A 12,180-nucleotide genomic window follows, 5' to 3' on the forward strand; every position below is an offset into this window, starting at 1 on the left:
CTCACGAAATGTTAGGCAAGTAAAAAGAGAAGAAAATATAGAACAGAATTTGTAAAATTTCAACAGTTAATAAGTTGGCAGGAAGGAAAAGTTGGCAAATGAGGAAAACAGGAACCAAAGAATAAAGAATTCTAGAAAACACTTATTTAAAAGCAGAAGATACCGGTTTTCTTCCTAGTGTTTCAAAATGATATTTGTTAAACTTGTTTGACCCTCAGCTTTTCTCATCTGGAATACATATCCTACAAGAATGGGTTTTAAAAGATAGTGAATGTGAAAGTGTTTTGGTAAACCATCAGACATGCAAGTCTTAAGTCTTATAATTAGTGTCACAGAAGTGAGGAAAGTAGAGACTTCCAACAAGGGAGAAAGTAGTGTCAGATGCTACAGTTTCATAAGAATATTTATTTTTAGCTCAACTCATTTGGCTTGTGATTTAAGGAAGTCAAGTCAAGAGTGAATCTGTTCTTTAATCACTTAGAACAACATTTCCCAAAATATGGAGCATGTATCTCTGGTGGGACAGGACAGAACTTTGGGTTTGACACAGACATCAGGCAGAACTGAATCACATAGTGAGAAAGTTGGTTTTTTGTTTGTCTTTTCATCTTCAGATTAATGTTAAGGCAATAAGTCTCAGTTGGGGCAAATAAGTCTGTAGCATCTAACACTGGCTGGTTTCCCCTTTCAGTAAACTCCTTCAGGTTGCGAGCACTATTTAGTTAGAATTTAAGAATATCATATTAACTTTAAAATTACCACCTGTACTACCTTCTTATTTTGGCAGGGATACCCGCTTTCCAACTGGGAGAGTGATATGAAGTTTCCCTTAAAACTAAGTTATTTTAACAAAAAAGTAATTGATTTTTAAAATATTAAATATGTAATTGTATAGGTGGTATACAGTCATGACCAAACTGAGAAAGTGATATTCCAATAACGGGAGTTTGGAAATTTTAGATTCACCTGAGCTCTTCCTCCTTCTTTTTCTTGGAATGGCTACCTTGGTTCAAGCAGATTAGAAAAGTGTGGGAAATTATTCATCCTGGGACAGTGGTGGGGTAGTGGTGTTTGTCTTGGGTTCTAGACTTACAGATTTAGACCCTTTTCTTCCCCTCAGTTGTTGGGTCAATTTTTGAAGCCTGTAGATTTTTCTAGAATTTTGTGTCTTCAGAAGTTAAAACGAGAGGGTTAGTTTTAAATGATTACTAGAGTTCCTTCCAACAATAAAGTCTATGATTCTCTGAGTGGTTAGTAAATAACCCTATGCTTTCAGATTGATAGAAGTTAGAAAAATATGTTTTTCCTCTGTAAGGCATCGATATGTCATCAAGTATGTCAATGCCAGAGGCTGTTTGCAGACTAACATCAATGGTGAGGAAAACATCAACAAATTCATTCTTTAATGATAATTCATAGTCTACCTCATTTGTGAAGGATAGTTATTTCAAGAAGGAATCTCTGCTTTAGTTAAGGTGATTGATTAAAATTGAAAGTGAAATCGTAAATGAAAATGTTTCAATTTCCTGAGCCTACTGCTTTATGCCAATACCTCACTCTTAAGTCAGTAGTTTCACTGCAGTCCCATATAATCAATTCAGAAAGCCCATGAATTCTGTTGCTTGGTGTAGCAGTTCATATGTAGTTAAGTCCTTATATGTAAGAAGATGTTTCTATTCATCTATTTACTAATATCTTTCCACCTTTTAAAAATTATTTCTCCTGAAAAAGAGGGCAGGTGAAGTATTTTCTAACTGGCTATAAGTTCTCCTAAGTGTTATTGTGAATTGATCTAACTCTACATCCTAAATAACTCTTAAAAATAGAAGCATATGGCCTATTTGGAATCTAACAATATGGCGACTTCCATCATCAAAAATATAGCAAAGGACCAGGCAGCAAATGAGAAATGGATATAGAATGGGGATAGAAAAAAACACCCACACCCATCTTGGGATCTGAAAAATTTGAGTTTATTACTTCCTTTAAAAAGTTTCCATATGAGGGGGTGCCTGGGTGGCTCAGTGGGTTAAAGCCTCTGCCTTCGACTCAGGTTATGATCCCAGGGTCCTGGGATCGAGCCCCACATCCAGCTCTCTGCTCAGCAGGGAGCCTGCTTCTTCTTCTCTGCCTGCCTCTCTGCCTACTTGTGATCTCTGTCTGTCAAATAAATAAAATATTATTTAAAAAAATAAAAAAATAAAAAGTTTCCATATGAACAAGTTCTTCTCTATTATTAGGTAGCAAGGGTTTGTCCTGGTCATTTTTTGAGTTGCATCAGTGTCATGTTCTGCTCTAAGTTGTGCCAACAAGAGTAATCTTTGTGCAAGCAACTCAGCAATTTTAGGATTGCATTTTCACATCTGGGAAAAAAGAAAAAGGGATAATACTAACAGTAACAATAATGTGGTCATTGATCTGACCAAATTAGTGTCTATGTGTAAATTCCTCAGCAATGTGGAAGATCCTCCTAAGGGCTCACCAAGAGTGAATTCCCACCATTGCAAAAACACTTTGACAACTTGCAATTAAACATGTGCTTGACTTTGAATTATCATTTTTTACTGCCCTTCAGAGCCTCTTTCTTTCTTCTGTTCTCTGTACAATAGTAAACGTGATTTCCTGATTCTGATGCTTACAGATTAGAAGTGCAGATTAGAAGGTGGAAAGCACACCAGGAGAAAAAAGACAAGAAAGTGAATAAACTAGAAATAACTTAAAAATTGTAGTGATCTAAGGCCATTTAGTGCAGGGGAAAATAGATCTTCATACCTCAGTAGTCACTAAGAAGGCTTTTCTATAATACAGCAATAGATAATGAGTATTCCAAATGACGATCTTGATTCATCAAGGGTAAATTGAAGTATATATATACTTTGCTTATTTTAGGAAAAAAATGCAATGATTTTGGAAGAAATTAAATATGAAAAGGACAAAATTTGAAGTAAATACTTTTTTGTGTGCTTTTCTGGTTAAAACTCTAGCCATCCGAAACACTCAGCCATGGAGATGAACTCAGTCTCCAGGGGTCCCACATAAGCATGATCTTCTTGAAATATCTTTCAAGTGTCTCCAGCAAATAAGCGAAGACTCCATACATTCTACAGAAAGGGACAGACATTTTTAATTACTAAGCTAAAATGACTTTTATGCAGATGGCCTTTTCTTTATGTTTCAAAAAAGAGCATTTGACAGAAGTTACTCGTGGACTTTCACAGTAGTAACTTTCTCAGATTCTTTTCCCTGGGACTTGGTGCTAGGACAGTTTACTCAGGTGGGCCCCAAGGGCTGATACCTTGATTTTCACAGTGTTGCCTGTGGTTCTTTCAATAGTGCCACCTGTAATTTTCTTTGCAAAACATTTGCATTAGGTCTGGTTTGCCCATTTAAAAAAAAAAAAAAAAAAGGCTTCTTCTAAGTTATCCTCATAAGTTAGTACAAACCCAAGTGCTAATCCATTGTATACTGACTCAGTACCACAAATGTTGAACCAAATGACTCTGATGGGAGTCAAGAAGTGGGCAATGACCGAAACCATAGAGAGAGAACGTGTAGAATCCAGTGCCATCAGAGGTCAAGCAGTCAAATACCAGGGTTGGATTTTTCAAAGAACCAGATAATGCCAGTTTTATGACCATTAATAACATTCCAGTTATATAAACAAAGATAAGAGTAATAAAAAATAAATTCTGCTTCTCGGTGTAATCTGATTGCCAACAGGGTTCAGAAATGAACGTTCTCATTGTGCACGTGGCCTTGCATAATGGACCAGGGATCATTCTGCAGCCCCCTCCCCAAACTTCCACTTCCCTTTTATGGACAGTCCTTAGTTCTGCCAGATCTCTAAGCTATTCCAGGGAGGCAGTTTCCCCTTTAAAGCTCTTTGATTGCGCCTCTGGTAGTTAATGCACCAAATGGTCTTTAGGGGTATTTTGTACGTGGGCTCTGCAGCTAATCAGAGTGCCTTGGCCCACTGATTTCCTACTTCTGTGTTTTCCACATGTTCAAGGCCTCAGTTCAAACACCGGGCCCACCAGCTTCTGGAGAGGCATGGCAGTGCTCAGCTCTGATGGGGTGTCTGCCTCAAACAAAGATTTTCCAAAGGATATCCCGTAGTAGATGAATCATTCCATTAGGCCAGGTTCACTTTTCAAACCAGGAAGCCGCGTGTCTGCTGTGTAGAGAAACTCAGATAAAGTTGTTGTGGCTGTGCTTGGAGTGCTTGTAAATATCGTTGTCAGTGTCTTTGATACAGGTTCCATCAAGATAGCATGTAAACACTGACAGGTTAATTATGTGTTTTAAAGCTATGTTTATTGAGAGCTGATGGGAAGGCTGTGAAATGAGTCCTTTACATATCGCAGTGACAGTTTTCTCCCCACTGTCTTCCCCAGCTGATTACGCCTCATGCCATCCGTGTGCAGACACCTCCCCGGCACATCCCTGGTGTTGTAGAAGTCACATTGTCCTACAAGTCGAAACAGTTCTGCAAAGGGACACCGGGAAGATTCATTTACACAGGTAAGAACCGTTGCAGATGGTGGACACAGAGATTTTCCTCGGATTTGTGTGTGTTTTGCTTTATCTTGTATGTCTACACGAGCATTATATTTTAAAATCTCATTTGTAGGACCGTCTTTCCTTGTCCATTTCACCGTATAGATGACCAGATGACTTGCTATTATTGTTAGTATTAGTATATCATTATTTAAGACTTCATCTGGGTGTCCATGTTGAATGAGAGGTTTGGTAGAAAAAAACCGATTGGATACCTAAGAAGCAGCCTGAGAAGTAAGGAAAGGGGGAAGAAGTGGTAGGCAGTTCAGTCTCTCTGTACATTAAGCCATCTGTGTTGGGGTTTATTTGCTTTATGGAGTACGGATGTGCTTAAATGAACAGGACGACTTTCTTCAGCCTGGTCATAGCTGGGGAGCTGGTAATTTCCTATTTCATTCTGGGTTGGTACTTCCTTCTCCTATAAAGTGCATTTTGCCCTCCCAAACAGACTTGGCACACAGATCTGCCTTGTGGTGAGAAGGTAGGGTTACAGAGTGGAGGTGAATTGACCACCCCATCAGATGGAGAGAACCAGGCAGGTTCCCCATGGAAATGCAAGCACGCAGCCCAAGCGTCCATTGTGTACTTCAGGAGATCCTCTGCTAACCGAAACACCCACAGATCTTTCTATAAATCAGATTCTGATTCGGTAGCCCTGGGTGGGACAGAGACTCTGCCTTTCTAACACACTCCCAGGTGAGACTGGTGATCTTGGTCCATGGTTCTCACTGGGAGTAGTGACATTCTAGGCCCTCTGCTTACGACCTGTCATCCCCAGGTAACTGTCTCCAAGAACTCGTCCCACGTTTCCTTCTTCATTCAATAGAGGACCACAGGGCCTGACTAAGTATATAGTGTAGGTTTCTTCCGCACGAAGAAGATCCAGAGCAGTGAAGAGAGAACTCTCTTAACACATCCTAATTATAGCCATACAATTAAATGGACAGATTTTATTTTGCTGTGACATTTTACCTCAAAGCATCTTTCCTTTTTGTATTTTAATACCAGGAACAAAACCAACCATGCTTGTTAGTCTCAATCTCTCTCTCTCTCTCCCCTTCTCTCTCAAAATTATAAAAACAACTAATGTATTCTGACCCTTGGAAATGCCTCCCAGCCCTTTAAACAAAATGCAGGTTTGGTGCCTGCCTGACGATTAGTTTTAGTTAATTGAAAATTATAGGATTGACCCAAGAGGAAAATTTTGTTTGCACTCCAATCACTTTTACAAATTAAGGAAAATTACCACAATTTTGTTTAGCTAAGGTTTCACACTGAGTTCAAGAAATTAGCTCAGCCATCCCAACAAAGTCAGCACTTTGTTAGTGAGCACTTGAAAAAATAATAGTCTATCTGGAGTTTTTGTGGTGTATACAAACGAAGCATAGAGAAAGCTATGATGCTTTATAGAAGTAGGCCAAGTGTTTTTAATTAGGCTCATTGGTTCAGCGTAAGTTTTGAAGAACAATCAAACTAGCAGATTAGCTGTTTCTTTTAAAGCTAGGATTTCTTGCCATTCATTTTTCCCATGAGAACTTCCACATAGCACTATTTTTTTTTTTTTTTTTACAAGCCTCATTATGGGCCTGCAGGAAAAGGACCAATTGAAACTTCTGATACTGTAACATTCCCCACCATCATTCCAGTGGATGGGAGTTTTTCACAATGTTCCTCACTGAACTCGGTGTTCTGGAACATATTACAAAACCACAGAGGCCAAATGTTTTCTCTGAGGAGTTTGGACTCTGTTTTTGGCCAAAAACATTTAGGCCTTGCTGGCTGCTTATTTACTCTGCTATTAAGAACAAGAAAAAGGAGAAGAAAAAGAAGAAGAAGAAAATGCCTGTGTGGTGGGAGGTACAGGAGGCAATCAGGCATGATTCCGCTTTGGTGACAACATCCCTGCCCATTAATGGTTCCATTTTGTGGTCAGGTCTCATTTAGAAGAAATTATTTTTAATCAGTGTTCAACAAAATATCCCCTTGAGCCACCTGGCCATAAAAGTTTAAAAAAAAAATCATCCCCACTAAATTACTTAAGTTCTCAAAAGAAAATAGCTAGGGACCCATTATGATTTGGAATTTTTTTAACCACTAAAAAAAATTGCCTTCAATTTAAGAAATAACATCTTGGAAAACCTGTATCATACAGGAATTAGGATCAAAGGTAAAAAGCGATGGATTTGCAAGTCTAGCAAAATAGTTAGGGCTAAGAGAGAGAAATCCTGGGTGTGATGCATGTGTGTATGTGTGTGGGAAATTTAAAGTCTGAGAAAATGCTTCTTCTGATCTTGCCTTAAACTGTGGGAAACAGACAAGAAGATGTACTCTATTAAGCATTCTAGGAGAGAGTTTAACTTCTCTCCTCATTGGAGAAAGAAAATTTTGAAGAAATTAGCACAGAAACTTCTCCATGATGGAGTTACCTGTTAGCTTCCTGGGACATTACCTCATTTCTAACGTAGGGGAATCTCTGTTAATTTGTGAGCTACACGTGGCCTCTTAATTAGCATTGAATACCCCTACCTAGGATCACTTGTTCACAGCTGGTGCTCCTGATTTACTCAGTTTACCTCTATGCTTGTCACCACTGACCAACCAAGGCAGAGATGGCCATAAAACCTTTCTGTTCTTTATATCCAAACAACCTTTCAGGCCATAGTGAACGTGCAGCCATCCTTTTCTGTCAACCCACAGAAAATCCCACTTCATTTTCTTTAACTCCCATAGCGTTTCAAGATGTGAAGCTTGATTTTCTGGACGGGCTGAGCCAACGTCTTGTTTCTTAGTGGAATGTCACTTGGAATTTTTCCCTTAAAAAAGGGGGGAGGGATATCCAGGGACTGAAAACTCACAACCCCAATTTAACAATAAATGTTGCAGTTTGCTGAGTGTGTGAGGGAGTTTGGGTGTGTGTATGTAGAAGTCTCTAAAAATCCATAATTGTTTAAAAAAAAAAAACTGAGACAGAAACAGCATGGCCTAATCTATGCAAATAAAGGCAGACTTTTTGGGACGGGAGGAAAGAATTTGACTAAACACAGATTGCCTGCAAGCTGGCTCCACTTGTAAGGAGTGGGAACACTGCTCTCCATCATCGATTCTTCAGATCGGGGACACGGGGAATTCTCAGCCGCCAGATGTGCAGGTCTCTGTGATTGCCCAGTCTGTGAGGGAGCAAAGTGAATCCCAACTTGATCAGAACAAATAGTACTTCCCGGATCCTGCTTATTGTATTCTGTTATTCTTATGTAAATTCAGGGCAAAGCTGAGTTTAAATTTTAAATAATGTTTCCTGATAGAAGGAAACAAAACCTCTTTCTAATGACAGGACTGTTTTCAAAGCCCTCTCCTGGGGTCTGGTCCATCAGTCCTATAGGAAGTAAATCCACCATAAACCCCCAGTGCTATGGAAAGAGGTCTCCCCAATACCTTTGTTCGTCTCCCAGCTTGTTTTCCTGCTGTTGCCACATCTTTAAGCGACTTGGATCTTTTAGAATTGTAATCTCTCCTGCGAAGCTTTAAGTAACCTCAAGAGCTGATAAAGGACTCTAAGAAGCCTTTAAGATGCTTCTTCTAACTTCTAGAATTGGTTTCCCTGATGAGAAGTGGCCAAATCCAGTTTTGCCTCATCACTGTTCTTTCTCCATTGGAAAGGTTGCCATCTTTGGAGAAACTGTGATGGGGAGAGTAAGCCACCAGGACGGTGTCTGACTAGCTCAGGTAGGCAAGGAGAGCTATGGACGCCTGCTCTCCATCAAGCTGCGGAAAGCCCCAGTGAATGTGGTTAGGCCACTTCTCAGATCATTCTGTCACCAAGTTCCACTGTTCTAAGAATTTTTTACCAAATTTCCCGCCCTTGTGGAAAGACTAACTCCAATTTCTGTATGTTAGTTTCAGAATTGACTTTGAAATGAAAATTCTTCCTGGAAATACTTCCTGTGTGTACCTCATGCTCAAGACAGCTTTGCATGTAGGAGGGGTCACCTTGGCTGAATGTGCTCTGTGGGACTTGATGCACCATGTCTTTCAAGTTTTCCTTTTTTCTCCCTGTTTCTTTTATTTTCTTCTCCTTCCCTTTTTTCCTCTCCATCTCCCCACCTTTTCTTTTCTCCTCCCATTCTTTCCTCTCTCACTCCCAAGGAGACAAAATGACCTAGTGATGAAGGGCTTGGGTTCAAGACTAGAAGGGTGTAGTTGGAACACTTAGCTCTACCACTCACTATGGAGGTTATTTTGGGGACATCATGTGATGGCTTTGAACCACAGTTGCCTATTCTTTGCAAGGGAATAATCCCAGGGTTTGTTTTAGTATCAGGGAAATATATGTAAAGCACTTTTCATGAGCTAGTATGAGCACCAGCCAGATACTAGTAATTTCTATTGATAGATGATGGCCATTGTTATTACATTAATTCATTCATTTCTTGCTGAGTCCCTACCATGGTGTAAATATTTTACGTGTATTGTTTATCTTCACCATCATTTCCTAGAGGTCTAAGAGATGTCCTTTAGGATTTTTAATAACAAAACAGTAGACATCCATAAATAAAAGAAACCAGTAACAGCAATCAACCACAAATAAAAAGAGCAAAGTATGAATAAGATAGCAAGAAAAAGAGATTAATAAATATGAATATAACAATTTTGATATAACAAATACTTTCTCAGGAATAGCCTCAAACAACAAATATTTTAATAAGGCAGCCCTGATTTATAAAGTTCTCTGGTGCTGATTTTTCAGGAAAAACACACACATGTCTTCTTGTTTCCATTCAAATTCCAGCCCTTCCTCTGGAGGCCATAGTAACATGGGTAGGTCCATCACGAGCCTCCTCAACAAAGGTGGTTAGGTTGTAATCACTTTAATTCCAGGTTCAAAAGTTTCAAGGCCAGAAGGTTCTGTTTCCAGTTCTTGAAAACCTCCTCCACAAATGAAGGCTGCCACCCTGGGGATAAACAAAGTCATCGGTTGTAAGGGAACGTAAAGCGTTCATGCCTAATGACTCTCATGTTCGTTAGCCTCTTCCCACACTAATAATCGTCGGGTTAGGTTTTGGAAAAGCCACTGTCATGGCATTACCCTGCATAGAAAGCTTCCCCTTCTGCCCACTGTATGTAATATGTGGCCCAGCCCCCATGCTGGGCTTCACGGCTTCCTGTGCTCTCAGCGTCACTCAGACCAGTCTCCTCATTAGGCCTCGGGCTCACTTCGTATTTAGCAATGCAGGACATGGTAATTCCCCTGTGAGATCAGGCTCAAACTCTGTGGCCCTTCTGAAGTGTTTTCTAGCCACTTCAGTGTAGTGGGCAGAGCACTGGGCTGGGAACAAGGAGGACTGGTAGCCCCAGCTCTGCTGTTAACTGGGACACGTTGCTTCCATGGTCCACATTCTAGTTACTTCAATGTAAAATGAACCAATTACACTAGGCAGCCTTGATGTCCCCTATGGCTCATCTTGATTGACTAGAAGAGTTTATATCCTTGGATGTCTTTTGTTGCATGTGCTTAAGCCATTCCATTGTCCTTCACTTCCTTTGCCTTTAGATCTCTTGTTCTGTTCCTAGGTACACAAATCACAAAAAGTCCACAAGCTCTAGAAGGAAAGAGTCCTCCTTCCCTGATCTTATACTATTTTGTACACTGTGTTGAAACAACGTGACCCAGTATCTTACTTTCAATAGATGTTCTCTAATAATTGATTGACATATTGCCCAGGATCAATGGGTTCTCATTGATTTTTGTGCTCTAGATGACATGGAATGTAAATAGGAGCTGTTAATTAAGAATCTATCCCCTTTCACTTGAAGTTTTACACAAAGGAGAACACAGTAGTAGGGTTTCTGTTAAAGAAAATATGGGCTGGATCTGTATCATAAATGTTCTTCATTTTCTTGCATGTAAAATGGGAATATTTTAATAGTACCTTTATCTAAGAAGTAAATGGATCAATGTAGGTAATGCAGTGCTGATCGTACCTGGTACAGTGTGAGTGCTCCTTAAAAGTAAACTCAAAAAGAGAGAGGCAGATAGTGTTTCTTTCGAAAATCATTAGAGCAAATTTTGGTTGACATTAAATACATGTCAGCTTTCATCATGATTAAAGAAATTGTTTCTTTTTAGTCAGTAGAGTAGGAATCAAAGATCTGTGTTCTAATTATTAGTGATTCTTTCTGTTCATTCATTCAGCTTATAAATATTTTTGAATTGCCTGTTCTATTCTAGGCAATGTTCTAAACCAGTTTGGGCAATATTCTAAAACAGCACTGAGCAAAACAAGACATGATCTCTGTTCTCATTGACCTTATGGTCTATGAGGGAATGTCAACATTTCTAAGTTTACTATTTCAAATTTAGTGAGTGTCCAAAAAGGTAGGAACTGAGTTCTAATAAGCATATTTTAAAAAGGTACCCAAACTGGTCAGTTAGAGGTATTTTTCCTCAGAAAAAGATGAGCTGAGGTTTGAAGGATGATTAAGAGTTAACCTGACAATAGGTGGAGAGTGGGAGAAGGATGAGGTTGGGGAAAGAGAGTGAGTGTTCCAGCATAGAGGACATGTAAGAAGGCATTGAATGGGAGCAAATGTGGCATCTTGGAAGGCTGGAAAAATTCTAGTGAGGCTGCCAAATTACGAGAGAGGAGAACGATGACAGAGAAGGCTGGAGAAGTGCTCAGGGGCAAGCTTGTGCAGTCTTGTAAGTCATGGGGAGGAGTTAAGTTGTCATCTTAAGAACAATGGGCAGTCCTTGAAGCGTCGGAGACATGACTAGATCCGCGTCTTGAAAAAACAAAAGCAAAAATCTCTGGCTGGATGGCACATAGAAACCCAGAATGGATATTGGCAGACCTGTTAAGAGGTCACTGCAGTAGTTTGGGAGAGAGATTTGGTGACTTTAATTCAGGTGATAATGGGTGGAAATGGAATGAAGTGAGAGAATTCAAGAGGCATTGAAGAGGAAGTAGACTGGTCCTGGAGCTGGGCTGGACACGGGTAAGGAGAGAGAGGGCTTAAGGCTAGCAGGACTTTGGCTTCTTCAGACTAATGGATGAAGGGGCCATTCCTCCTCTGGGCATCCCCAGGGTCTTACGAGTATCAGTGAAAGAAAGAATGGGTATAAAAATGTTCTGCAAAGGGTAATTTCTACACATATGTTAATTGTTAGGAAGACAGGCCTAGGCAGACTCAGGGAGAATCAGGGAAAGGAAGGCAAGAGTGTGTTTTCTCTTCTATCAGATTGTTTTCACTTAGGATTCAGCTGAGAGAGGGTTGTGTCATGAACACCGGACTAGCAGTTCTGCCTTCACAGTGTCCTAATTGGAAAAGATTCAAGAAGAAAGAAAAATTAACAGGCTGCTCTTGTCCACATGTCTTGAATATTACTCTAAATGAGCCATTCACACACAAAGAAAAGAATTCAAGGCAGAGAGAATGTTTATTCTTTTTGCTTTTGTGATCCAGAGGGCAAATCCCAAGCCTCTTCTTCTCAGCAGAAGGGAGCTTTTTCACAAAACGTGATTGCCCCTGATCTGATGTATGTTGATGTGACTGGTGATCCTGAACCCTCTGGTGCTCGTAAAGTTAAACACTCTTGGTGCCATAACAGGGACAACGGCAACAAGA

General features: G+C 39.9%; 1 protein-coding gene across 8 annotated transcripts in view; it reads left to right on the top strand.

Annotated features, from left to right (window-relative positions):
• The window catches only part of LOC111141248 (early B-cell factor 1), a 386,978-nt gene that overhangs the window by 303,746 nt on the left and 71,052 nt on the right, over window positions 1-12,180 (top strand). For all 8 annotated transcript variants that reach the window (XM_022493686.1, XM_022493683.1, XM_022493685.1 and 5 more), the window contains exon 10: window positions 4,395-4,521. In XM_022493686.1, coding sequence (XP_022349394.1) covers window positions 4,395-4,521 — 127 coding nt within the window. The remainder of the gene's footprint in view (window positions 1-4,394; window positions 4,522-12,180) is intronic.

Source organism: Enhydra lutris, unplaced genomic scaffold (assembly GCF_002288905.1).
Source record: "Enhydra lutris kenyoni isolate GAN:26980312 unplaced genomic scaffold, ASM228890v2 scaffoldscaffold5, whole genome shotgun sequence".
Taxonomy (NCBI): Eukaryota; Metazoa; Chordata; class Mammalia; order Carnivora; family Mustelidae; genus Enhydra; species Enhydra lutris.